A 26,527-nucleotide genomic window follows, 5' to 3' on the forward strand; every position below is an offset into this window, starting at 1 on the left:
ACCGGCAGCTCCCGGTCCCGTGCAGCCCGCCAGGCCGGGTTCTGTCCCGCGGCGGCAGGGAGCGGTGCGGGCACCGCCCTAATCCGAACGGCCCCGGCGGGCCGCGCCGCCCTCCTCTCGATGCTCCCCCCGCGGAGGCACGGCTCCCCGGCCTGATAGGGCGGAGTGGCCGGGGAGCCGCCCTCGAGCCGGCCGGGAGGGGTGGCTGTCGGCGTTCTCGTAGAGGGGGGGAAAGCGGAGTTTAGCGGGCAACAGCCATGCCGCGCAGCGGGCTTCTTCTGGCGGCGCTCCTCGCCCTCTTGGCCCCCGTCAGAGGTGAGGAGGGGCGACGGGAGCGGCCGCCCGGGGTCCCCCCCAGCCCTGCCGGGCTCGGCGAGGGGCCGCCGCCCGCCGTGCGTCCCGGGGCGAGGGGCTTCCCCGGCGGCCGCGGCATGGGGGGCGGCGGAGCGGGAGGCGGCGGGACGGAGGGAGAGCGGGCGCCTCCTTTTCTTTGTTTTTATAGTTTCGACTAAGTGGAAAAGTGCCCCTGAACTTTCCGCATGGCTCTCCTGCTCGCAGTCCTGCCGTGAGCGCTGCGTGAGGAGCCCGCTGCCTCACCACGGGGCTCTGCCTGTCGGGCCGGGCGGTGCCCGACCGCCCGCTGCGGCGCTCTTCCATTTTAGGAAAGCGAGCGGGGTTACGGGGATTTCGGGCAACGGGGGCTTACTCATCAGAAATCTTCCTTAGGCCACTTTAATAAGCTTATTCGATGTTATGCTTTAGTGTTTTGGGTGGTTTTTTTTTTTTTTTTTTTTTTTTTTTTTTTTTCTCCCCCAAGTTCTTTGTGAACTGTTTGGAAACCTACGTCTCTGCATCTCTTTGCGGTAGGATGTGGGATGGAAGGAAGGATGCCGTCCCCCAGCCTTAGCTGAGAGCTGTAGGCACGGCAGGATGCGAGAAGCGATTTGGCTTTAAGCCTGTTTGAATTGAGTTCTGCTGTTACGGCCACACTGCAGTCTGAACTGCTGGATTAGCAAATCTGGACTGTGGAAAAATAGTACGATTGTATATTAACTGACTCCGTCTTACTACTTACTTGGAAAATCTGCTCTTCTGCAAACAGTCTTCACAGCCTTGGACTACAAGATCTTTTTGTACGATGCCCTTAAGGTGCAGAAGTATTTGGAGTCACTCAGAAACAGCATTTCTGAATGCGCTGCCTAGAAATGTAGTGCAAAAAGCACCTTTGGGGGATTCGGTTTGGAGTGCTGAAGAAACTGATATTACATTTTTAACGGACTGCTTTTAAAACTCGGGTTAGCTTATCGGAGTATTGGTCTATGCTGATAATATAAACCAAATAATTAGGTAATAATGAATTTGGGAGCTCTTTCTTGAAACAAAAAGCCTATGAATGCCTAAGAATCCTGGAGAATGTTAGTTTGGGGAGGGTGGAGCCGCTCAGAAGAATTTCAGATCACTGATGGTGCAATCTTAGATCAAAATAAAGGTGAAGCCTGGATTGTGCCATTTTGAAAATCTGAATTTCACTGTTGGTAGGCTGTTTATAGTCTGAATTCACAGAACTGCCATAACAAGTTAAGGAACTTACACTATAAGCAGTTCAGCTCTTGTGCACCTTTGGACATGAGTTCCCCTTGGACTGTTGGCTTCCAGAACCCAGGCACACAAGCCTATGGCCTTGGGAGTGAGAACTTACATTGAGTCATGCATTTTAGGCACATGGAAGGCATCGGGGTTAAAACAATATTCAATCTATCATGAGTATTTGTGTGTGTTATTAAACAGTGGTGAACTTTCAGCTTGTGTAGACGAGCTTGCAGTTTTAACTTCACAGCTTTTTTTTTTTTTTCTTTTTTTCTCCAAGCATGAGCTCTGCAAATCCAGCAGAGCTGGAATTTAACTATCATTGAGGCTTAATGCAGAGGAAGGTTGAATAGAAGTTTTTATGTCATCACTTTATATCTTCTTACAAGGGCAGGCTGAGAGAGCTGGGGGCTGTTCAGCCTGCAGAAGAAAAGGCTCTGAGGTGACCTGCTAGCTGCCTTTCAGTATCTAATGAAGAGCTATAAGAAAAGAAGGAGAGACTTTAGCAGGGTCTACTGTGACAAGACAAATGGAAGTGGTTTCAAACTAAAGGAGGGGAAATTTAGGTTGGATATAAGGAAGGAGTTTTTGCAGTAAGGCTAGTGAGACATCAGAACTGGTCGCCCAGAGAAGTGTGGATGCCCCATCCCTGGAAACTTTCAAGGTCAGACTGTATAGGTCTCAGAGCAATCTGATGTACCTGTAGGTGTCCCTATTCATTGCTGAGGATTTGGACTAGATGGCCTTTACAGTTCCTTTCCAACTGAAACGATTCTGTGATTATATATGGCCAATCTAACAGTTTGCCTCTGCTGAGAAGTGGGATCCTCCCATTTCTCTCCATCTGCATTTGATCTAGTGCCCATCTGAACAGTACTGAGATGATTCAGCCTGATGAGTCAGCAAAGGGCTAATCCTATGCTTTGAGCCTGTTCTGCACAGGGTTTGAGAGGAGTTGGAGCCAGCACAAAGGAGTGGCAGGGCTGAGAGTTAAAGAGTGGAAACGAGATGGGAGGAGGGGAGCAGATCAGGAAAGAGACTTCCTGCTTTGGCTGGTTGTGAGTTACGAGGTTGACTCTGCCATTTTAACTCTGCAAAACCACCGGATGAGCCTGGCATCTAATTTTGGGTATCTGCTTCTCAAACTGCACTGATGAGAAGTATTAGGTAACAGGTTTTCGGTACAATTTATGTAAAGAGCTCAGGAGAATGAAATCCTTGCATGATGAACAGTAGAAAATTGCTAGATCTTGCAAACAGGCAGAAGATTCAGTTTTCCTTCTGTACTGCTGAGGGACCAAAAGATGTTTGCTCAGTGAGAACTCAAGACTCAAAGGTTATAAGCTTGAAGTATGATTAGTCACACGAATTGAGTAGAGCTTATTGACTGAAATACCATTGCTGCCAGAAGTGGTTGTGGTAGTGAACACTGGGTGGTGAGGAAAGTGCTGGGTGCCTTCATATCTCTGTTACAAAATCAGTAGCCTCAGGTGTGTTACAGAGAGATCCCTTCTTCCTAAGGCTGCTGTAATTATAGGGCTATGAGTGGAGGGAAGGAATTGTGTCCTCTAGATTCTTGTTGAGGCAAGTCAGCATTGGGAAACACGGTTAGTTTGATGACAGCGTTAAGTGAGTAATCTTGTGGATAGAGCTTTCATCTGAAGCAGGGGCATGGCATAGGAACTGCTGAAGACTGATATCTTCTTTGTGGGCTGTACAGCTGTGCGCCTTTTACATCTAAGTAAAGGAATAAATAAACTTTCAGTTAAGCGTTACTAGTAGGGATGTTAGCATGCATACATGGCAGCATGAACATGGAAAGTGCAGAAAATACTGTTCTGTGTTTGTTTCCTCTAATCTGAGATGGCTAAGAGCTTTTAATGTTTATTATTTATATAAAATGGCCACTGCACTGCTACAGCAAAATGACATCACTGCAACAATCCTTAGTCTTTCTGCAGTTACAGTGATTTAACTTGGCCGGAGTTAAATGTGACTCAGCCTGCTGCCATCCAGCCAAGACCAATTTCAATATCTTCTGATGTTACTCTGGTGTGTGTGTAATGAAGTCCACTGCACTTGAAAAAGAAAGAGCTAAAGCAGAACCCTGTCTTGAACCTCTCACTGCTGTGAAGTTGTATTTCATCAAGCGACAGCTGTGTTAGTGAAGTACTGTAATAATAGTAATCTTCATCAGTTAATATCAGCTTGACAGGGGCAGGCCTCTTTCTTTTAGTCAAACTGCTTTTCCAAGTTCTGGCACAGGAGCCTACACTTTTGAGTATAGTATAAGTGCTTTGAGAGAATGTCATAACCAGAGCAGTCTTGACTTGCTGTCACTTAACATGAACTGAATCGTGGCTTTGAGTGTGGAGAAAAAGAATCAATCAAAGACTTCAGCAGTTTCTCTTTCTAAGGTTCAGCTTTAAGCATAACATCTCTCCTCCCTGCCTTCCTACTCTAATTTCCTGTTTTTTGATGTCTGTACTCAGTCCATCCCTGTTCCTTCGGTGAGGTGACAGTCAGAGCAGAAAGGCCGTATGTCTAATGATTTCTTTCCACAGCTTCTTTCTGGTTTGCCTCTGCTCCTCTGCCCTATTGTGGGTTGCCCACAGTCCCTCAGGCTGTCCCTGCCCTGGTGAGAGGGGCCCATGGCTGCAGATCTTCAGGGACATACCCCTTCTACATGGTGCTCTTCCTGCCCGCAGCACATCTCCAGTTGCCATCCTTTCAGCAGTCTCTCTGTATGCCTTGTGGAGCTGCTCCTTACGTCTAGGAGCAGTTCAGGGCCTTCTCCCACAAAGGGCACCCTGCAGCCTTCTGCTACTGAAACCCTGCTCAGGTTGTGCCCAGAACATTTTTGAGAGACAAGCATTGAAGAACTGTTGGCACGTTCATCTTGTTCTAAATTCTACTTTTAACATCATCACAACCTAAACAGATGTTTGTCACAAACTCTGGCCAGTATTTTGTCATGCGGATGGATGAACTCGGTACATGTGATTTTTATGCAGGGCTGCTATGATAATATCCTGCCCTTATCTTATCTAGCTCTGCAGCTTCCTAGCTTTGCAGTTTTCTTTCCTTGGAGCACAGTTTTAAACAAGCCATTGTGTCATTTGCCTCACTGGATGCCAGGGGATTACAGGGAATATGATAAATCCACTCTACTCCACAATCTTTCTCTCCTTTTTGGACCACTGTGTTTTTTCAAATGACTGCTGGTATCTGATTCCAGCCTAGGCTACATTCCGTGGTACCAGCAAGTATGTGTGTTTATTTTTTCTAGCATACTGCCTACATTTTACTTTCTGAGTGGAAAAACCTCAAGCAACTCATTGCTAGCTTTGCTGCGGTGGGAACACAGTACCTGCTGATGTTTGAAATGTAGATGCACACATCCACGCCACGTGTTGAAGTAGCTGTTTCTCTGTGTGGCTATTATATTGCGTTCCATTCTGCTGCTGCTGTGGTTTGTTGCTCAATCCCCCAGCCCTGCTGGGAGCAAACAGCCAGCCCTGGAGCCACAAATGAAGGGTACCACGGCCACTGCATCTCCTTCCTGATGTTCCTGGTTCCTGCGCAGTGCTGGCCCGCTTCTTAGCATTCTCCTTCTGGCTGGCAGACGTTTTCATGCCATGGGTCCCCCGTGATTCTGCATTTCCCACTGGTTAAAACCTCGTTTAAATCTTCACCATATGGAGTGGGCATTGCACTTCTATTTTAAACACCACCGCCATTTCCCAATCTGGGAACTGAGGCTCTGTTTGGAGCTTTGGAGTCCTCACTGTTATCCTCATCCTGCACTGTGCCAGGTCTAGATGCTGTCAGTGTTCTCCAGCAGTTCCTGTGATAAGCCAGTCTCAACTCTGGGAACTTCAGAGTTTATCTTCCTGCTAGTTACTGCAAGCATCTTATCATAAATTTGTATACTAAGAAAGAGAAAACTCCCTCAGGAGTGTGTGACCAGTGTTGGTCATTTGGGTTGGGGACCCTCAGGGACACCCTAGTGTGCCATCAAGTCGCTCCATCCAAGAGTGCGTTCCCAGCACCATTTTTCCCCTGGCAGTCTTTCCCCCTGCATCTTTCCAAATCCCTGCTGTTCTTTCTTAAATATGCTCAAGCTGGGCCGTAGATGCTCTTCTGGGACTTGCTGTGACACTTGCAGTTTTATCAGCGCTGTATCAATGTACCATAACCAGCACAGGGCAGGTCGTGGCTTACTGCCATACAGGGCACCCTGTAGCCCCCTGCTACCCAAGCCTTGCTGTTATTTCCCATAGGGAGAAAAAGTGTTTTAACTTATGTATCTTATCATGGTTTTGGGAGGTCCCTGTGCTTCCTCCCCAAGTCACTTTTTTTGCACTTTGGACCAATACTCCAAAAGCTACCATTTAGAAGGCTTCTTGGTGTGATAAGAGCAAATTTTTAGTTTGCTTTTCCATTAAAAAAAAAAAAAAAGTCTTTGTTGATACGCTTGCAATGTAAACTGTGGTCTGGAAAAGATTTCCCTGCTTGCTGCAAGAAAGCACATTTTCCCTGTGCTGAAAACAAAACTATTGCACTGAGACTATACACAAACTTCTTTCAGACTTGCTTGTTCTCTGCCTTTGATGTGACTGGAGAGCCCAGAAGAGCAAGACTCTAGACTGTTTTCTTTGGAGAATTCCAAAAAGTTATAACACAAATTTTTGTGATAGCCCAAGTGCTTAGTATAGTTCCTACATCTGATTTCTTGATAACATTTTAAAGGAATTGTTCCATATCTAGAAAAGTTACAGGCAGGACTTATGCCACCAAGAACTAAGACATTCTAGAGAAAAATAGCAATTGAAGTGCATTTAAACAACAACAACAACAAAATTAAATTTAAGTCAGGTTTTATCACAAAACATCATTGGCTACATAACAAATCCTGTTTATGCTGGTGATTTTTTTTTTTTTTGTACAGATTTCAGTCATCTGTGAGAGGTTCACAAGTTATTAACTTTAAGAAACTGTCTTTAATTGTGTTCATAAAGGAAAGCTATTGACTGAGGCAACTGTTAATTAGTTGCAGATGGTAATTCAGCTCTACTTTCCTCTTAGCTTGAGTGCTGTAATACTCACGTTGAACCTCTTGTTTGTTATGAATGTTTTATAAAAAATGACATTTTAAATTGTTTATTATTCTTTTATTATTCTTTTATATATATGTATATATATATATATTTGCTTAACCAAAGAAAGTATTGCTTGCATCTTTTGTCTATGAATAAATCCAGTATTTTAAAGGAAAGAATAAGTGAAAAATCTGTTCAACTGATACTTCATGAGAGCAAATTAAGTGAAGTGAATGTGCACAGAAAGATCATTTTTGTGACACCTGATGCAACTGTTGGACAAAGCAGACAGCACTGGAGGAGCAAGAAGTTTCAGGGTAAGGGTTCAGGGAAGCCTATGGAGAAAACTGATAGAGTTATCTTTTTCTCTATCTTTTAGTCTTGTTTCCTCACTTGCCTCCAGCTGTACATGCCTGTTTGCATTCTCCTTTTGTGCCAGAAATCTCTTCCTGCCTCTGTGTTTCTTAAAGCATCTTGGAGGCCAAGTGTCGTGGATTTGAATCCTGAATTCAGCAATCATTTCAGCAATCATTCCCCACCTCTGCCTCTCCAAAATGTTGCAAAGAAGTCTGATACATAGCAGTAACTTCTTCAGATCGGAACTCTTTCTACCCATTGACTTCTACGTCTAGTTTACAGCACTGCTTCCTGCTCCTCTTTTCACAGCAGCTTGGCCTTTTGAAAAGACTAGGTCTTTGCAAACCGAGTGAAGTCATGGACCTTTTTTTTTCCCCAAAAACTTCAGACAAGAATTGTGGTTGCGAAACTTGTGGCTATAGTTAGCTGACAACTTTATTGCACCCAAACCTCTCTGACTCTAATCTGTCCTCCCTGCCCATTTTTTCTTCTCCTTTCCCTCAGGTGTTGCTGTTTCATTTTTGTTGCTTCCTCTGCTGGCAGCCCTGTGCCCACTGCTCCCTTCAGCATATGGTTCTTACTGCCCTAAGGACAATTCTTCCATCTGCTCCCACTGTTTTCATATGGTATTCTACAAAAGAGCAAGTGTATAGGGCAGATTAAAGTCTGGCATGCATAATGGCTCCCTGCAGGTGGTAGCTCTATTGTTAGAGGGGGACATAGAAGCATGAGTGGAGATGGTGAAAGTGTTTCTTGGGTGGGGTATGGAAAATTCTTGGTAAATGTTTTTGTCTATATATATAGCAAAATAGATGTGCTTTCAGCAGATTGACTTGAATTAGAAATGCTCAAGATTTATTCTGAATGTATTTCACGTATTTTACTGTGTACACGAACACGTCAGACCTACTGTGTCTCAGGAATGTAGCCTTGGTACAGGAGGAAAGGTTTATCTCATTTCTCAAGTAATAGTAATGAAGGATTGGAAGTAAAAATCTTTTTTTTTGACAGGAAACTGAAAGAAAACCTCATTGTGAAAGCATTCAGCTCAGTGGCAACTAGCAAGCAAGAAGTGTGGCACATGATCAAACTAGTCTGTTTAGTTTATCTACCTGCTTGGCAACGAAACATAGTCACATTGACCTGTGTGCATGGCTGCCTTTCAGCAATACTTTTTTAAGGAGCAATTTCGTGTACAAGAGACTGTTATTTGAAAAGAAAAGCAAGCCTCCAGCGTTCCTCTTCATTCAGAGAAGCAGGTTGATATCACGTCACATGTCTTGTGGCTGAAGTTAGTTCTGCATGTTTCCATACCAATGATGGTACTGTGCAAAGAAGTGCAAATCATGAAGGCCTGTCTTACTTAATTGTCATTTATTGCAGCTTTTTCTCAACCCATTGCAAGTAAATATTTACAGGAAGGAAAGTGTCCCTGCTGCTCCTGAAACACTTTCAGCATAACTATATTGGTTTTGTTTTAGATTGCTTGTTTGGTGCCAGAAAGGATTCAGTCTCATAGAAGTGGATTAAAATGTGAATTGAGTCATTGCAAATAATTGCACCAGGTCTGGTTTCCTCTGTCGCTACCTTCCCCACAGGAAAACTAGATTGTAAAATGCAGTGTCTCTCTCTTCAGCCCTTCAGCAAAAGCTGTGGGAGCTATTTTTAAGACGTGGAGCTCTTTGGTCATAGTTACACATGTCAAATGGAAAAGAGTCCGTGAAAGCAAACTAGTTCTCTGTTCAGTTAATGTTTCTGACTAAATTACAGAGTCTTTTTTTGCTGCTACTGTATAAACTGTATTGAAATGGCATGAGTTCTTGTGAGAAAGGTAAAAGAGAATCAGGCTGTGAAATGAGTTGTCAGCTTACAAATGCCAGTTGACCTAAAACTATTTCCGTGCTTTACAGAGCCATAGTTTTAATGAACTGCTGCAAATAGAAGAGTATTCTTGTCTTAGTTCTGTGTACATTGTCAGTGTATATCTCAAATTTTATGTTAAAGGAGGAATTTCTGAATGGAAGGCCAAGTTCTGTTCTGAAGGCTTGTTCACCATAAGTTATAATTTAAATTATTTTTCCTTGATCACAGTAAAGATTATTTTTCACTCTTTAGCTGTTGAGCTTATGGAACTTTTAGTTAATTGGCAGTCAATCCATAAATCTTGGCTCCTTAATTCTTCCCTTTTCTCTGTTCTAAAACATATTCAAGAGACTGCACAGTGCCCTGAAAGAGCTTCTCCCATCCTCTGCACGTAACTGGAAGGAGTACCACGTAAGGAGTTCAGTGAAAAGAGAAATTTGAATGTTGATCCGAGTAAAAGTATAAATAAACCTCTAGTAATTAAATAGCACTAATTTACTTGGTGGACTAGCTGATTCCGGAGAACCATTAATTTTATTAAATTACAAAATTCTGAAGAGTTAGCAGCTTTCCTGGAGAAAGTAGTTTTCTGAAATTTGAGACTGACCATTTGGTTTACTTCCATTGTGGCTTTTCCGTTGCAGTTCGCTTATTTTTTGGCGATAGTTGTAAGCTCAGTTATCTCTGTGAGGTTTTCACATTCACAAACACGAGTGTCAGCCTGGTGTGTGTGTCCTCCCCAGCCCCACCGTCTGCTCCAGTGACTGCTTATTTCCATCAATATGTATACTGCCCCGCAGCTTTCTAAGTACAGTTCTGGCTGCTTGCGATATGCTCTCTGTTCTGAAGTGCACACTTTAGAGGAGAAGGCTTCAGAGACTTGAGTCCACTATGGTGAGGTTCCTGACAAAAGCTGTTGAAGCTTTAGGTGCAGAAATCCTCAAGAAGTAAGATGATCCCTTGGCTTCAGAAGAGGATGAGGTGCTGGCATGCTGACTTTGACCTTTGGAGAATAAATGTGAGCCTTGTGTAGGAATGGTGCTGGTTATGGAAATGTAGGCTATGTGAGTAGGAGCTGCAAGGCTTGGTGAAAGCTTGAAGACCTGTCAGTTGAGCAACATAAACTTTGAAGCTGTAGAATGTGAGCAAAATGTACTATGAGGGTTTTGGTTTCTTTGGCTTAGAAAAAGACTACTACAGATGCTGCTAAGCCAAGACAGAATTCCAAAAGTGGCCAAAGCAGAAGCAGCTGCCCCATGACTGTTTTGCTTGGTTTTGGTGAGATTTGAGTGTAGGGCCTTCCAAGACTGCTTCTGAGCTGCCAGTCCCACTGTGGTGTGGGTTTCAAAAGAGGCAGTGATGGAGAGCAGAAGCACCGTAGACACATCCCCGAGCCTCCATGTGATGGTGACTGTGGCATCATCTACGACCTAGGAGGAGGGGCAGTGAGGTGCTCCCTGCCCATCTCAGGGCTGGTGGGACAGGGCAGGATTCTCTAGATGCTGTGTTGAAGCAAGGCTGCAGTGGCCCTAGGGATAAGGATCAGCTTGCTGCTTTGGGAGGAAGCAAATTTGTAGGCCTGGCATTGCCTATTAACTTTGATTTTTTTAGCTTGAGGCATTATAATATAGCTCACAGAACCACAATGTTTGGCTCATCCTGCTCTAAACTTGTACTAACTTATCTCTTCAGAAATTAGATTTTGTTACAGCTTATCTTTGGTACATACTGCAGATGCACAAAGTGCAAGCTGCTGAATGGCTACAAAAGTTCTAAACTTGGGTACAAGACCAAGCTTCTTGCTATTAGCAATGCTTCTGTGGTCTAGACTGTTATGAGAGAGAGTACCAAGAACTGAAGAGCAGTTATTAGAAGAAATTCTCGCTATGCCTATCACTTGCAGGTACAAGTACCAACATGTAGGTTGTAAATAATATAAGGCTCTGCAGTATTTGATCAGATGCCTGCAGCTTCTGTCTGCCGGTCACATTTTGCCTTAGTCTCTGAATTTACATGGGAGGAAACTTAGTATTTGATTTTTATAAAAGCACTCACTGCTTCTAGTATTCTTTTTATGTGCCTGTTTGAGGTGAAGTATTAGATGAAATAGCAATAAGCATAATACATGATGTTTGCCATCTTGAAGTGTCATCAGGCTGTCCTGGAACCACAGGTAAGAAATGAACAAAAGTAAAATGAACATCTCTAATATATTTTTATTAGTTGCATTCTGAATTCACCTTATTAAAGCACCACACTTTTTCAATGTTTTCCCACCCTTTTTGATTCAAGAAAATAAGGCTTTCTGCAGTAAGGTTTTTCTCTGTCCCAGTATCCCTAATCTTACCTTGTAATTTCTATATGAAAAGTGCTTTGTTTTTGTCATGCCCAAACGTTCTTTTACCAGTCCTTATTAGTGTTGTTTAGGTCTCTGCTTACTAACTTTGTGCAATGGAACAATACATTTCAATTCTCATCGGTAAAAAGAATTGCAAGGCAACTGAGTGGTTTATTTTTCTTGTCGGAGGTTTGTAGAACAATTCAGTCAAGTAACTACAGCTGACCCACATCACAGAACTGCAAGATGGCTGAGCCTGGAGGGTGCCTCTGGGGATAGTCGCTAAGATGCTGAATATTTGCTTTTATCTTTACTGCTCAACGGAATGGACTCACAAGCATCCTCAGACATCGTGTAACCATTGTGCAGTTCTCTTTCCCTCCTTTTCTGGATAAGCTGCTCGGCATTTGGCAGCACTGTTGTCATTGTGTTAATTCTCTAGCTTTGTGGTGTGCCCAGTTCTTCTGCATAATTTCTGCTGATTTACAGCTATTCATTCTGTACATTTATTCCTACATCAAATCCTTCCTGGGAAACTTTGCTTACAGCTGATGTTCAGAGCACCATCGCATTTTCATTGCTTCCTACTGCTCAAAGGGGCAACAAAAGTAGTCCAGTGCACAAGAAGCTTTTACATAGAGAAAATTCCCCAATCTGTGCTTTGAGACGAAGGGTTTTCTTCCCCAGTGAAAGGCTTGTTTTATCACGTTCTGTTAAAGTAACTCAGATGATTACAGTTGTTTAAGCAAATACTGTTAAGTCTAAATGTGGTTTTGTAGGCTTTCACTTTGTCTTAACCTAAAGTATTAAACTGTCCTTTAAGGGGGGAAGAAATTACTCAAAAATTTAATACAGCACAGATTAGTCTAAGAATCTATTTCCCAGCAGCCTGATCAGGAAAAAAAAATTACACTGTGTTACTGTCCAACTTTTTAGATATCGTATTTTCCAGGTTGGTGCAAATAAAGTAACTTTCTCAGGGAAACAGCTTTTGGATGGCTGTTCAAAAATTAAACATGATATTTATTAGTCTTACACATCTGTTTGCAGCAGAGCCCTAGCTGACTTCATTCCAGGCAGATACGTTGTTGAAAACTCCAGATGTGCAGAAAGAAGACACTCCCTAAATGCAGAAAATTGTCTTTCCTTTTTTGTCCATTTTACAGTTGTTATCTGTGTTTGGACTGTATTTATTTTAGATAGGAGGGGGCTTTTTTGTTCAGAACACAACTTTATGCAAAGCTGTTTTGTTTTCTGTTGCTCTGTGCATCTGGTAGAAACTAAACATGAAAAGCAGTGTTAATAGGGGGATCCTTATAGGAGGAACTGGGTTTGAAAGCCAACCACGTGGGATTTAATTCCACTAGACTTCATGCAGAACTAATTATAAACTGCTGCCTGGCAATGGGAGTAAACGTCCCAGTTGTGTTGCTGTTACAGAGGGACGTTGCTGAGAACCTCTGCCCTGGCTGAGAGCAATGGTGCGGGCGTATGTTCATTCCTCTGCCCACAGCAAGTGGTCTTCATGTTCCAGGCTCTCCATCTCAAATCCTGGAAGGCAGTTCTTGTAGTTATATTTGGAGAATAATGTCATTTTTTCTCGCAGGTTTTTGTTTGTTAGTTTTGTGATCCAGTTGCTTATCTCGGTTTTGCTCTTTTATGGCATGTTGGAAAGTAAGTGTCAGAATGTGAATTATGGTAGGTAACTAATGCCAGTGGGGCAAAACCTGAATTGGAAACAAGCTTAAGAAGCAATTCTAAGAGTGGTAATGACTTTGCTCTTATTTGAACTGTTTCATAGACAAGGTTCCCTGTGTTGGTCTTCCTGTACTTTCTTCAGCTTCTCTTATGATTAGGTGTTGAATATTTCTACTTCTTTTAAGTCCCCTGAGGAGAATGTGAGACATAGGAGAGTGAAAACCAGCTACCCAGTGGAAGCTGGGGAGGATGTGTTTAGATTGGTTTCCCGCGTTTATGCACTTGCGGCTACCAGCCTTCCCCTCATCAGACATACTGTCAAACCACATGAGAAATTAGAGGCTTCACTAATATGAACATTTCTGCAGATTCCATGAAGAGGAGTGGCTAGGCAGAAGGGTAGAGCTGAATCCAGGTCACTGAAGGAGCAGCAGGGAGCACTCAGAGGTGGGACAGGGACAAGCTCCCTGCTGCCACCCAAGTCTGTGCCAGCCATAGTGTACAGGCTCTGCACTGGGGTGTGAACAGGGCCCTGGGAGAGGGGGGGAGCTTCTGCCTTCCAGGACTGGGGAAGGAGAACACCAGTGTTTTTAGAAAAACAACATTCCATCTGTCTGTTGCTCAAGTAAGAAAATTTGCCATGATTCATAGCAGCTTGCTTTTCTTGGTGTGTTGCCATGCACGTGACTCATGGAGGAACTTCTTTGACTCAGAGCTGCTGGCTCCTGCAGTACTGCATAAATGTAAATAATACTGTAACAGTAAATATCTGGGAGCACTAATGAGTTTTTGTGAATGACCCCTGTTTATGTAGCTGCTTGGCTGTCTTGAATACCTTCTGGCTCATCAGCTTTCCAAACGCTTATGTTGCTCTGAGTACTTTGTCTCGTGTAAAGGTAAAGTATTTCACTTTTCATTTTAAGTGCTGTTTATCACTCCATCTGACACAAACTCTACCAGTTACTGGGGGTGGCCTGATGAAGGGACTGACTGATGAGAATTTGTATCGTGGATATAGAAGGAAAATGGTGTGAATTCTTCTGAGATGTTCTGGAATCTGCTCATGGCCCCAGGAGTTAGAAATACCTGCTGTATGGAGCTAATCAGCTTTATTTGCAATAATCTTGTTTTAGGCTAAGAAAATGCTCATAAGCTCAGTTGCTCTGGGTGCTGCTTGAACCTTTAAGGAGCACAGCGCATTCATGCTGATTTTATTTGCTCTTGGATCCTGCAACTACCTTTAATCTAATGCTGTATCTTTATCTGTGTTATCTCATGGCTTCTTCCTGGTACGGAAATTCTCCCTTTTCAAGCTGAGTATTTGAACTGTTACTTTAGTTGTTCCTACCTATACTAAAAGCTGAGCGAGTATAGTCTTAAAAGGAAGTGATTTAAGAGATGTGAAGGTCTGTCACAAGCAATGGGGAAATGAGACCACAAGCACTTTGGTATACAGATTATTGTAATGAGTTTGATAAGTAAGATGATGATGATTTTGCTATCATTATTGAGATAAATTATGTTTTTGAAGAGCCTGACATTTTGCTGGATGCTTGGGAAGTAGAACCGTGGTTACAGAATACTGAATGATTCCAGCCAATGTTGAATGAGTTCTTCTTTATTAACCCTCAAGTTTCTTAATTGCTGTCTCAAAACATGTCTTATGTCAGATTGGCAGTTAGCAGTATCACTCTAAATTATTTCTTTGTGAACATCATGTGCAAAAAACAGTCTCTTAAAATAGTGATGTCATTGTGTGCACATTCTTTTATATGGTTTCTTCTTCTAGAGAGAAACTGCTGTGACTAAGACCATTTGCAGTCCTCAGACTGAGTTTTAAGGTGGTCACAGTGAGACAAACAGTTCCTTTTCCGCTCCAGCTGAAACTTCCACAGCATGAAAGTATAAAGATGAATGTGTGTGTTCGTTCAGGCATTCCTCCTTGAAGGACTGGAACTGGAAAAATATAGATACTTCAGGAGAAAAACGAGCCAGAATTCAAATTTGAATAAGAACAATGTAATTGCTTCTTAAAATTTCTTTTATCCTGTGTGTTTTGTCCATTTGTGTTTGTTAATATGGAGATTTCTTGCTGGAGTTTAAATGAAGGGGTGACTCCAGAGGTGACTGAGATTTTGGTCTAGCAGTTTGGGTCTGCTCATTTTACTGAGGTTTTTGAGATTGTACTGCAAGATGATGTACATCTAAGATAGTGACTTGTAAATATATTGCAATCTGTGAATCAGAAAGAGCTTATGGTCTCCATCTGGAGTGATGAAATCCAGCTAAAAAAACTTTTTGTCTCCTGTCCATGATCTTTACCTAACAACCTTATCTACGGGTTTCTAAATTCACTTTGCTCTTGTATCACAACAAAGCCATGAGTTACCTCTGTCAGTTTCCATGAAAGTGCAGGTAAATTCCCAGGCAGGGCTACCTCCCTGCTTAGTTGTGAGCAGGGTGATACTCTATTTGATTGTTAGAGTAAGGCAACCACTGATTATACTTCTTGAAGTAGTTCAGTTGTTCAAATTGAAGGAAGGAAACTCTAGTTTGCCTTTGAAATCTTTATTCCAGTTGTCATTCCTTTTTTCCTTTTTAAAAGCAAACAAACAAACACAGAAATGTATCTTAGTCATATTTCTTCTGTGGAAAGCAAATGGTATTAAAAATGCAATTATTTGAGAAAGAAAAGAAGTTTCAGTTTTGATGTCATTTGGAATGAATGATGTCACCAAGTACATGAGCATCCCTCAGTCCTGGTACTAGACTCATGGTTTGTCTTAACTTGGTCTGTCCCATAAGCAGAAGAAACGTTCAGTTTTATGGTATGATATTTTTTGGTTTTGTTCCCTTCTGCAGATTTTGCAGTAGCCACTTATGTTTCCTTTTCTGTAGGTGTGTTCTTAGAAGAAAAGCCAAGCACACCAGTGCTTTATGTATATATCTTCTGAATTAAATTAGCTATGACCAGAATTAAATGTACACTTCTGGTTCATGTCCAGCTTCTCGTCCCTTAGGATCCTCAAGTCCTTCTCCACAGTGCTGCTGTTAGTGAGTTGTTCTCCTGGTCTGTACACAGATCTGCGCGTAACACCCTGCACTTGGCCTTGTTGAACCTCATTCTGTTCTTGTAGGCCAACTTTTTGAGCCTGTGCAGGTCTCTCTGAATGGTGTCCTTCCCTTCTATAGTGTTAACTGAGCCACTCAGATTAGTGTCACCTGCTAACTTACTGAGTGTACTTGATCCATCATCTACTTCATTGATAAAAATATTGAAGACTACTGGTCCAAAGACAGGCCCCTGTGGGATGACACAACTTGTAACCAGCTCCACCTTGGCATAGAGCCATTAACAACCCCCTGGTTATGACCATCCCACCAATTATTTATCCAAGTCTAGACTTCATATCTTTCAACTTAGAGATATGGATGCATTGGCAGTGGTCTTGCACAAGTCCATAGAATATCCCAAGTTGTAACTGACCCCCAAGGATCACTGAGTCCAACTCCTGGCTCCACGTGGGATCACCTAAATATCAGACCAGATGGCTGAGAGCATTGTCCAAATACTAATTGAACTGCAGCAGCTCAGTACAGTGGTCACTTCCCTGGGGAGCCACTTCTATGCCTGGTGATGAACCTTCTCCTGATAAACAGCTTGACCCTTCCCTGATAAAGCTCCTAGCCATTCCTTCAGGTTCTATCACTGTCACTAGACAGCAGAGATCAGAACCTCCTGCCCAGATCACACTACTTTATGTGTGCTGGGAAGCCACTTTGTATCGTGAATGTATTGAGGTAGTGTGTTGTGGGTGACTGGGTAAATAGCAGTCCTTGGGGCTGATCTTGAGAGGAAAACTTCTTGCTGTGTAAAATTCATCTTGTCCTTTCCGCTGTATAGATAATGGGCTTAAATTCATCTTCTATGTATCTTAGTAACAGTGTAGGAAATTGTATTTCAACTTCTTTGTTTGTTTGTTCCTCTTTCCCTTGACAGGAGCTACAGTGAAGCCACCATCATCAGATTTTGGTGAGTTCTGATTTCCCTGTAATGCCTTTTACTGTCAAGCGTAGTTGTATGTACCAGTTTGAGACCTTGCATTTTTCAGTTTACTGGCCCATGGAGCTGTGATATTTCTATAAAAAACAAAGTAATTCCCTAATGGCAAAAGAATTTCTGCATTTTGGAGTCTTTTGCTTCTTGCCTTTACAAAGTTGCTTCATGATTTCACAATCTTCAAGGTCCTGTGAGAATTCCTTCTGTTGGTTTTCAGTCTGCATGTTCTGAGCTCGCTCATCTTGAGCGTGCTTACATTGAGCTGGCTCATGGGATGTCCCATGATCTCCAAAAGCAGCATGTTGTTTGGCAGATAATGCCTTGTAGCTCTGTGATGCACTTCTGTGGACTTCTGTTGAATGGACATGCCATTAGATTCTTGGTGAGAACATTGCTAGGTGCATTTTGTGTAAAAATAGTCTAAAATTAATTCAGTTTTCACACCACGCTTAAAATGTCCCTTCTTTCTTCATAGATGACTTTAACTTAGAAGATGCTTTTGGGCCTAGTAAGTATCATGATTTTCTGGATACTGCTCAGAGGTATTTGGTGCAATGTTTATCCATCCTATATTATCTAAATGTAATAGGGGCACTGAGTTGTTTAAAGTAACAGGCCTCACATTTCTTAGCCAAGTCCTACTTGTTTCATTGCTATGTGTTCACTAGGTGGCACTAAGTCCATAAATAATTACTTACAGGAAGTAGCATTTAAATCTGAAGTAATCCATTCAAACACTCTTTGTCTATAGGTTCCAAGCCAGATCTACCTGCAAAGCCTAAAGACTCTGGTAAGGCTTCTAGCACAGATTCTTGAATCATGATGTGTTTTTACTGTCCCATTTAAACTTCTAATAATTATTCATTTTTAATTGGCTGCGATTCATGTGAGCTGTTGGTTTGGATAAACGCTTTGGAGAAGTGAGGAAAAATTGCCTTGCAAATAAGCTTTGAAACATTCTTGAAATTCTGTAACAAACCTGTTGAGTCAGTTTTCTTTCATACACCTGGTAGAAGAAACATCTAGTTAAGCAGATAATGCCTGGTAGCTCTTTGGGCACTGTCATTAGACCTGTTGCGGTACAGCCAGCTGAGCTAACACCACGTGCACACCTCTAGAAGACTTTTTGCTGCTCTGTTTGATTTAGCACTGAAGTTTTCTGTCTGTTAAAGCAGTCTGTTTCCAAATGTTGATATTTTGAAAATGGAGGTGGCTAGTTGAGAAACAATTGGGTGAGTGGATCAGATGGTTAAGGTAAATGAAGAGAGAGGATCCTCTGTAGGATTGGAAGCCTAAGTTGGGGTCTTAGAACTGTGCTCTCAATGGGCCAGCCTCTTTATATTGAGTATGCACAGAGCCTAAAGACACCTGATCTGACTTGTCCTAGAGCTAGGAAGAGATTGATCTGATACTTTTAAAAGAGAAAACAGCAAAATAATTTGTATCTAGTAGAAAAAAACCCTGAAATTTGGTGTTTCGAAATCAGATTTAAAAATTGAAATGCTGCATAAGACTTAGTAAACTTTGCTGTGTATGTTCAGGTATAAAAAGGTCTGACATACAGACAAATGTAACAAACACTATTAATTGCATTAACTCAAAGTACAGTTTTTAACACAAAACAACAGTGCTAGCTAATGTTAAAAAAAAAAAACAAACACATAGTATGGGGATGATTGATACTATATGTAATAATATATGTTGAGTTATAAGTTATAAGTTGAGTGGTCTTTCAAGGTTACTATGTGCTCTGCTCTTGGTCTCTTCAGGGTAGTAAGTTCGGTCACTTTATTCTATCCCAGTCCATTTCAGAGTTACTGTATTATAGACTGCTTTTGATCTTTTAACCTCTCTTTGTTTTTTCCTCTGTATATCTTTTTTTGTGCAGATAACCCCAGGCCAGCTACACCTGTAAAGCCTAGAGAATCTGGTAAGGTTTCTAGCACAAGCACTCGAATTATAATGTGTCTTTACTGTCCCAGTTAAACTTCTAATAATTATTCCTTTCTAATTAGATGCACAGCATGTCAGATTTTGGTTTGGATGACACTGAGAACTGAGGGAAAATTGCCTTGCAAATAAGCTTTGTAGCAGTCTTGGAATTCCATAACAAACTTGTTGAGTCACTTTCCTTCCAACTTTAAAGGAGGGGACAGAGTGTGAGTGTTTGAGACAATGTTTTTGTTAGATGCATATACTAGTGCACATATATATTGGATTGACTCTGTCTTTACAAACTGCATCCGTGCTAGACTTAAAAAAGCAAGGAGGAACTACATTTGGTCTATATTCTTAAAGTATCTAAATTAAAGGTATGCTCAAAAAGTTGCTTTTAAAATATATTTTTTTATTTTTTTAGGATTTTGTTAAAGCCCTAACTAAAGCAATACAGTTTTTTTTGTGTGTGTGTGTTATGAAGATAGGCTTAAAATACACACTCTTCCTATAGTGCTTTAGAGATCTTCTCTGTCTTTGCCCAGCTCCGAATAAAACAGATTAAGGTGGATGCAGCTATCCTGCTGCCTTAATTGAGGCATGTGATGATGGAGTTCTTACTTGCAGTGTGTACCCTGGTTCATGCTCCTTCTCCTGCCTTGTAGACAGTGTATGTTTGAATGCAGGTCACGTGTGCCTCAGTACAGTTCTTTTGCTACCCGAATAAAACCTCCTCTGATCAAATGGCTTTAGCTTTGCTGTTTCAAACAACTTTGCTTTTCATAAAGTAAAGATTCATTTGGCAGCAGAGGGAAGGAGTAGAACTTGTAGAATTTCAGGCTGTATCAGGTGGGGTCTGTTGGAAGTGGAAAAGGATTGGTTCTTCCCATTATCAAGCTAATACAGTAGCCACAGGACTGGCATGGTGAACTCTGGGTTTTTTTGCTTTTGTTTTTTCTTCCCTCTAGCTCATTGTACAGTTTCAAAGGATCAGTTATGACATAGAAACTCAACTCTGAAAAAGCACTCACAGCTCCAACTTTGAACATAAATGTTCATTTTCTGTCCTTTTTCTGCTTTAACAGAATAGTGAAGCTTGGATCATTCCAGTTAAGTAGCCTACAGAGGTTCTTGCTTGTTTAGCAAGTAATGCTTGGAGTAACACCTGATCTTGGACTGTGGCCTCTCTCATTTGTTCAGTGTCTATATCTATATGTGTATATATATATATATATAATGTATAGTGCTCAGCTGATGCTAAGCTGAGGTTGGAAGGGCTTTTGGAATGTGAACATGTTGTAACCATGACCCTGAGCTTAGAACCCCAACAGAATCTAATTGAATGAACTACAGAATATTTGCATGTCATTGTGTGCCTTTCAGTGAAAAGACACTTCACTTGGAACACATAAGATAATAATATTTAACTTTTTATAGACAGCTTTGATGATTCAGATCTATTTGGTGGTGATTTACCAAGAGAAGGAGGTGGAGGTGGTGGCAGCAGTGGTGGCAATGGTAAGTTAGTAGTTTCTGCTTCTTATTGATCCCAAGGCTACCTGAGCTTTTGATAAAAGCTTATTTGCAAGCTGGTTAACATGGTCTAATTTTTAAAAATTTTGGTTCTGGTATCTGAAAACATGACAGAATATCTTTTAGTTCAAAGCCAATGTGTTCTGCATTTGGCAAAAAATACCCAGATAATTAAGAGGTGAAAACAACTGTCAGGGGATTTTACTGTTATGCTTAGTTCGATAGATTTTAAAACTGAGATGTGAATGTGGCATTTGTTTCAGAATTCATCATGAATATGGTTTTTAAAGGCATCCAGGTATTTGATTGTTTTTTTTTGTTTATTTGTTTGTTTTTAAGATCTTCTGTGAAATACTCTCAATATATTTTAGTTCTTGTGGTTAAGAAGCCCAAGAGTGGGCTACAAGATGGTCTTTGAGATGTATTCTCAGATTTCACCTGTTTCACAGAATGAATTAATCCTTAGACTTCCAAATAATGCAGGGTGTATCTACACTGAATGATACAACCATTTTATAGCTTACAAATATTGCTGTAAATAACTTTCTGAACCTAATTGTAATGGTGCATCTGAGTATGGAGATGGTCATGGGGAGCAAGTCGCAATATTGGTCATCATTAGTGTGTGGTAGTCAGCCCTGTGTGCATTACTGCCATCTCATTACTTCCTGGTCAGTGTTAGTTTGAATAACTTGATGTGGATTTGACATGTAGCAGGTTTCTGACCCATCTTAGTGGGTACTGAGGGTAGTTTTGGGGAAGTTTTCACCTTTCAAGATTCCTTTGGAATGGTAACTTAAAAATTGACAGGTATAAATAGCATCTGTTGGGACACGTGCAATGTTTTTATCAGCGTGAGTTTCTGTTTCAGAGTGCCCAAGTTTTATAAATTTTATAATGACAGATCAGGGGAGTGTTTATGGAACTTTAATCTTTTTTGCTAGGAGAGTAGCAAAGCTATTTAGTAAATGAGGCTGAGATTTGAGGAATGGTAATACATTTTAAGGCTAACCTAGAATTATGTGATGTTCCTCTCCACTGAGTATTCTCTTATGGTGGAGGGGAAGTTAATTAAATTGGCCTTCACAGATGTGCTGTGCTCATTTTTGTAGAAGCACTGAGTGCCAAAGCCTGGAGTTAACATTACAGTGACTTGTGCTTTGAAAAAAGAAATTTTGAATGCCAGAAAGCTTAATATTACATGGATATAATTATCTATGCTATATAGATGTGTAAGAATTCCTTCATCGGCAAATGGCTTGTCATTTTCCTTGACTAACTGCCAAAAAAATTTGTAATACCACTATTCTTAGGACGTATAAAAACTAAACCTTCCGTTCATTCTTTTAGGAGAAGGGGACTCAATTTCAAACAAGGGTGGAGATGGTGAGGGTAAGTGCAAGAGTTTCTGTACATGGTGTCTGCATGTCTGAAACTTGTTTTGTGCCTTTTCTTTCGTTGCTAATATTCCACTAGAATGCTTATTGGTGTCAGAGGGTTTAGCTTCAAAACGTAGAATCTAGAACTCTTACCTTCAAGCTCTTCTTTTATAAATCTTTGAGATCTCTTTTGGAAATGATTCAAAGTGGTAAGGTCTCAGAGATGCTGGTGCAGAGACTGTATTCATATAACTTAGGTTTGGTCATGAAAGGGGAGCTTTTTTAAAGTAGCAGAACTTAAATCACACGTACTCGAGCATTTTAATGATAGACACTATTGAGAAATTAATGGCTATAAAATTAAAAGATTTAATTACTCACAAAGATATAAAAAGTTGCTTAATGCAGTTTCATGTTATAATTTCATGTTTATTGTGTTTTACAAGTGTTCATAGGCTTGGATAATACAAGTTTGACATCGCTTTCAATACTGAAATAATGAGTACAAAACCTTTTTTTTCAGCTTCTCAGGGAGCAATAGCTGGGATTGTAAGTGCTGTGGCTGCTACTGCGATTGGAGCAGTATCTAGTTTCATTGCTTACCAGAAGAAGAAACTCTGTTTCAAACAAAGCGGTAAGAATTCTAAATTACTTTGTTTTCACCTCTTATAGCATTGCTTTTTTGTATTTTATATGGCAGATAGAATTTTTACTTTAGGCATCAGGTAGTTTTAACAACTCAATGGATTCGTATTGACTAGGAGTAATCTCTTCTATCCAAGACAGGGATCCTCCAGAAAGCTGTGCCCAAAACTTAAAATTTCAGAAGCAAACAGCTCAAGTTTCTGTTTTCTTGAAATTACCTCGTGCTAAAGAGTGAGCAGGAGAGGCTACAAGAAAAAAATATTTAAAGAAAACAGAGAAGGCTGGAGATTAAGACCATCTTCTTGCTGGAAAATACACAATCATTTCTGACTTCATAAATCTTGCATATGTGTCTTCACAAAATGCTTACCTCTGTATTAGGTTTTTGACATCTACTGGGGCATTTTTCCCCACATGATCTTTGTTCTGTGGTGGTCTGTTCCTTTTCACCTGAATGGTATGGAACTTGGATTAGAGAACTTGGAGTGCACTTTAGGTGATAGATGGGACAGAAGCTTTGTTTCTGTCTTTCTAGTCTATCTGGTCTTTCTAGTACAATCTAGCATTGGTGAAGGCAGGTAATAATACATCAGTCCAAACAGGCACTGGTATTTTCAAATTTGGGAAAGTTCAGTGCTAAGCATCTATTTATTTCTCAGCAGATGAAGAGAATGTGAATATGGACAGCCATAGAGGAGCGCAATCTGAGCCACCTGGTAAGAGGAGATTCTAGATGGAAATGCAGGTTTTTTGTGGGGATCCTATTTAAATACACTTTATCGTCATCTAACATTGTGAAGAAAATCTCTTGTTTGTAACTAATGGTACAACTAACTTAGCGCTAGGTCAAGATTTCAATCCTGATTATGGGGCCCTCCTTCCCTAGTTTTTAGACTTGGACTTCCTAAGAATGTAGGCAACTGAGGCTAAGATTATTTCCATCAGATATGCAGCTGCACTCCGTCTCATTTCTGCATTGGCAGAACTGCAGTCTGTAACTGCATGTTGGGTTATACAAACCACTAGTGTAGAGACCTGTATGGATCTACTAGGATGTGGTTACTTGAGTAAAAATCTGGAATGCAGTATCCCTTGTTAGGCAGGGTACTGGCTTCATGGATGGCATCAAGCCTCTGCTTACCTGAGTTTTTCCCACTGTTTCAAATGTCTACTGAAAATAACTGTTGTCCAAATATGCTGCTACTTAACAATATATATATTAGAACATATGTTAACTTAGTGTACTAATCTTAAGTTGTTTCTCACTTTTTAGTTCAGCGCACACTTCTGGAGAACTAAGAGAAATGATGGTGACCATTGAAACTGGATAGAGAGCCTGCATTTTGCCTGGAGGGAAAAAAAAAAGAGAAGAAAAAAAAAAAGAAAGAAACAAAAAACTACAATGTAAACAGTAGAGACTGAAATTGTGTGAGAAAACAGTCCATGGTGTTTGAAACATTTTTGAGAGTGTGACTTAAACCTGAGTACTTCTATATGGTTAGTCCTATGACGCAGTGTTGCACACCAATACATGGCCTTAATGACAGATGTTCTTACCTTTACTCCTATGACAAATGGGTGTGCCTCAAGTGCATTCAGTATGTTTAACTTTTTCTTACCTCTTAAAAAAAAAATAAGAAGTTTATGTTTTGTTATGCCATTGCTTTTAGGCAGTTCAGACTTTTTTTTTTTTTTTTTTTTAAATATCCTCTATGGAGTGAATGTACCAACCAAATAACTTGGGATATGATGCAGGCACCTGGAAGTAAAGCAAATGAAATAGCTCACTGTGTTTGTGATAATGGATCTTGATGTGGGTGCTGCTGATACAATCTGTGTAGCTGCCTTGGTCAGCCACCAAAAGATAAAAAATTCAGAGATGTTTTTGTATATTTTTCATTATATCTGTCTGGTACAGATTCTGAACAACCAAACTAGTGCACACAGACCCTTGATCCTCTCAGGCTATTCTTGCATAGCAGCTACTAAGCTGGTCAGATGTGGGAAAGTCCGATTTACAAACCAGAACCATGACTGTATTTTGTAAGACTGATAATCTGAATTGTTAATGAAGCGCTGGAGAGTGGGGATTAATGTCACCAGGCTCACAAAACCAAAAACGGGAGAGAAAGTAATGTGTTACTTTGAATTCAGAAGGATCATAATACGCCCTTACAAGATGAAAACTGTACTGCAGTTAACAAATACAGACTAACAAGACTGACCAGAGCAACCCTGCCTCACTCCACAAGCATCCACTAAACATGCGTGTGAAGAATGCTTTTGGATTTGTGAAGGATTGCAATTGCGATGAAAGGCAGTGATTGCATTCTGAGCTGAAAGCACTTGTGAGATTTGCTGTGGCTTTTGGAAGCTACCAGGAGTTTTCAAAGATCCATGGAAGCATAGGAAGCTGTGCATTTCGTAACAGTTAAAGGACTAAGTCTGGAATAATAAGCAGTTCAGGCTGGAAGGAATAGCCCAGCAGTTCTGTTGGCTTTCATTTTAAATGGTTCTAGTTTTTGTGCAATTTTACAATATTTGTCTTACTAATGTGCCTCAGCCACCTGACAGAGTTCTACAGAAAGATGGTATTTCGTGGAATATTTTAGAAGTCGTTATGAATTTGGATATTAAACATATACATCTATGCATTCAAATATGAATGTATGCCAATGATAATTCATTTAAGAATTTATTGTACTTATTTCTTAGCCTGCAACAAAGCTTTACACAGATTTTAGTATTTTGTCATGATGGAATTAATTTGTAAACTTCTTTTTGCCCCACTTGTGCTTTTAACAGAAGAGTGCTTAAACTTCTAAGTGTTTTCAAGGATGGAAGAGCAGTTTATATGTAAACATCTGATCTACGTAAATAAAAGAAATTAAATGTACAGCTTATCTGCATGAAGAAACATATCAGTGCCAAGTGTAGAAGAAACAGAAATAAATTGATGTCTATTAAGAACAGAGTGAAGGGGAAGTTCAAACTTGCTTTTGGTAACTAGACTCTTGAAATCTTTTTCAGCTTTTGCAAGCCATAAAAAATACTTGCTAAACCCTCTTGTCATCATTGTGATTTTTCTTAAAATAAATAATAATTTTAAAAAATTAATTATTTTCATTTTTAGTACTTCTAGAAATGTTGGCAGCATTTTGGTGCTCTACCAGAGAAGCAGAATTCAAAGGGGGGGTTGTCTTTGTTGTCTTCCTGCTTGATTGGGAATTCAGATTTATTTGTTACAAAATCAGTTTAGAAGCAAGTTGGCCATTAGCAACAAGGCTGTGAGCTGTTTTCACGGGTTTTTGTCAATGCAGAGAAAACAACAACAGAGAGCAGAGAAGATGCCTGTGTGGAGGAAAGGTGCACCTTTTGAACAAGAACACCAAGATCTGGTAATGCAATCTGGAGAAAGTGTATAGAGAAGGTTTAGTGTGGGAAACCTGTAAGTTAAGTGTTTCTCATGCAGCTATCATCTCAGCCTTTAGGAGCTGACACCATTGCAGAATTGTTTGAGTTGTGTTCTGTTAGTGAGAGGATCAAAACTAAACGAGATGGCAATGTGAGGCCAAGTGGCTGATCAGTAAAAAGCTTACTCATATTTTCAATCTAAACAGGCATATGAAATTTGGGCACAGCTATACTTCACAGAGCAGGCAAGCCTCGAGTAATGTTTGGGCCATTGTACTGCTGATTTCAGCTGCTCTCATCCTTGGCTTTGTCCACTTATGACTTCACCGTCTGAAGTTTTGAGAGAAGGAAGAAAGACTGGGTGCTGCCATCTAGGGAGAAAAGGCTGAAGGGAAGGCATGAAAGTTCAGGCAGTTATGTAGCTGGGAGCAAGAAACTGCCAATTTCTGGATTTCTGTTAGTTACTTGTGGATAAAAAGTAGCGTTCCACTTAGTTTTCAACTATCAGGCTATTAATTGATACACTTCTATATGCCTTACTACTCACTGAAGTTTTGGTTTTGTGTTGCTGTAGCTGAACTGCTCTTGCACTGTAACTAAATCATAGAATCATAGA

The 26,527-nt window shown here is 40.8% G+C and overlaps 1 protein-coding gene across 1 annotated transcript; it reads left to right on the forward strand.

Moving 5' to 3' along the window:
* Nucleotides 1-257: 257 nt before the first annotated feature.
* On the forward strand, nucleotides 258-23,885 carry CD99 (CD99 molecule (Xg blood group); the record flags this gene model as incomplete). Its single annotated transcript, XM_079545269.1, has 10 exons — nucleotides 258-476; nucleotides 559-691; nucleotides 16,946-16,978; nucleotides 17,757-17,795; nucleotides 18,894-18,935; nucleotides 20,378-20,458; nucleotides 21,824-21,865; nucleotides 22,376-22,486; nucleotides 23,160-23,213; nucleotides 23,771-23,885. 10 exons carry the CDS (start codon nucleotides 258-260, stop codon nucleotides 23,794-23,796), a joined length of 780 nt encoding a protein of 259 aa, XP_079401395.1. The 3' UTR covers nucleotides 23,797-23,885.
* Between the last annotated feature and the right edge of the window lie 2,642 nt (nucleotides 23,886-26,527).

Source organism: Tetrao urogallus (assembly GCF_951394365.1).
Source record: "Tetrao urogallus genome assembly, chromosome: 1".
NCBI lineage: Eukaryota > Metazoa > Chordata > Aves > Galliformes > Phasianidae > Tetrao > Tetrao urogallus.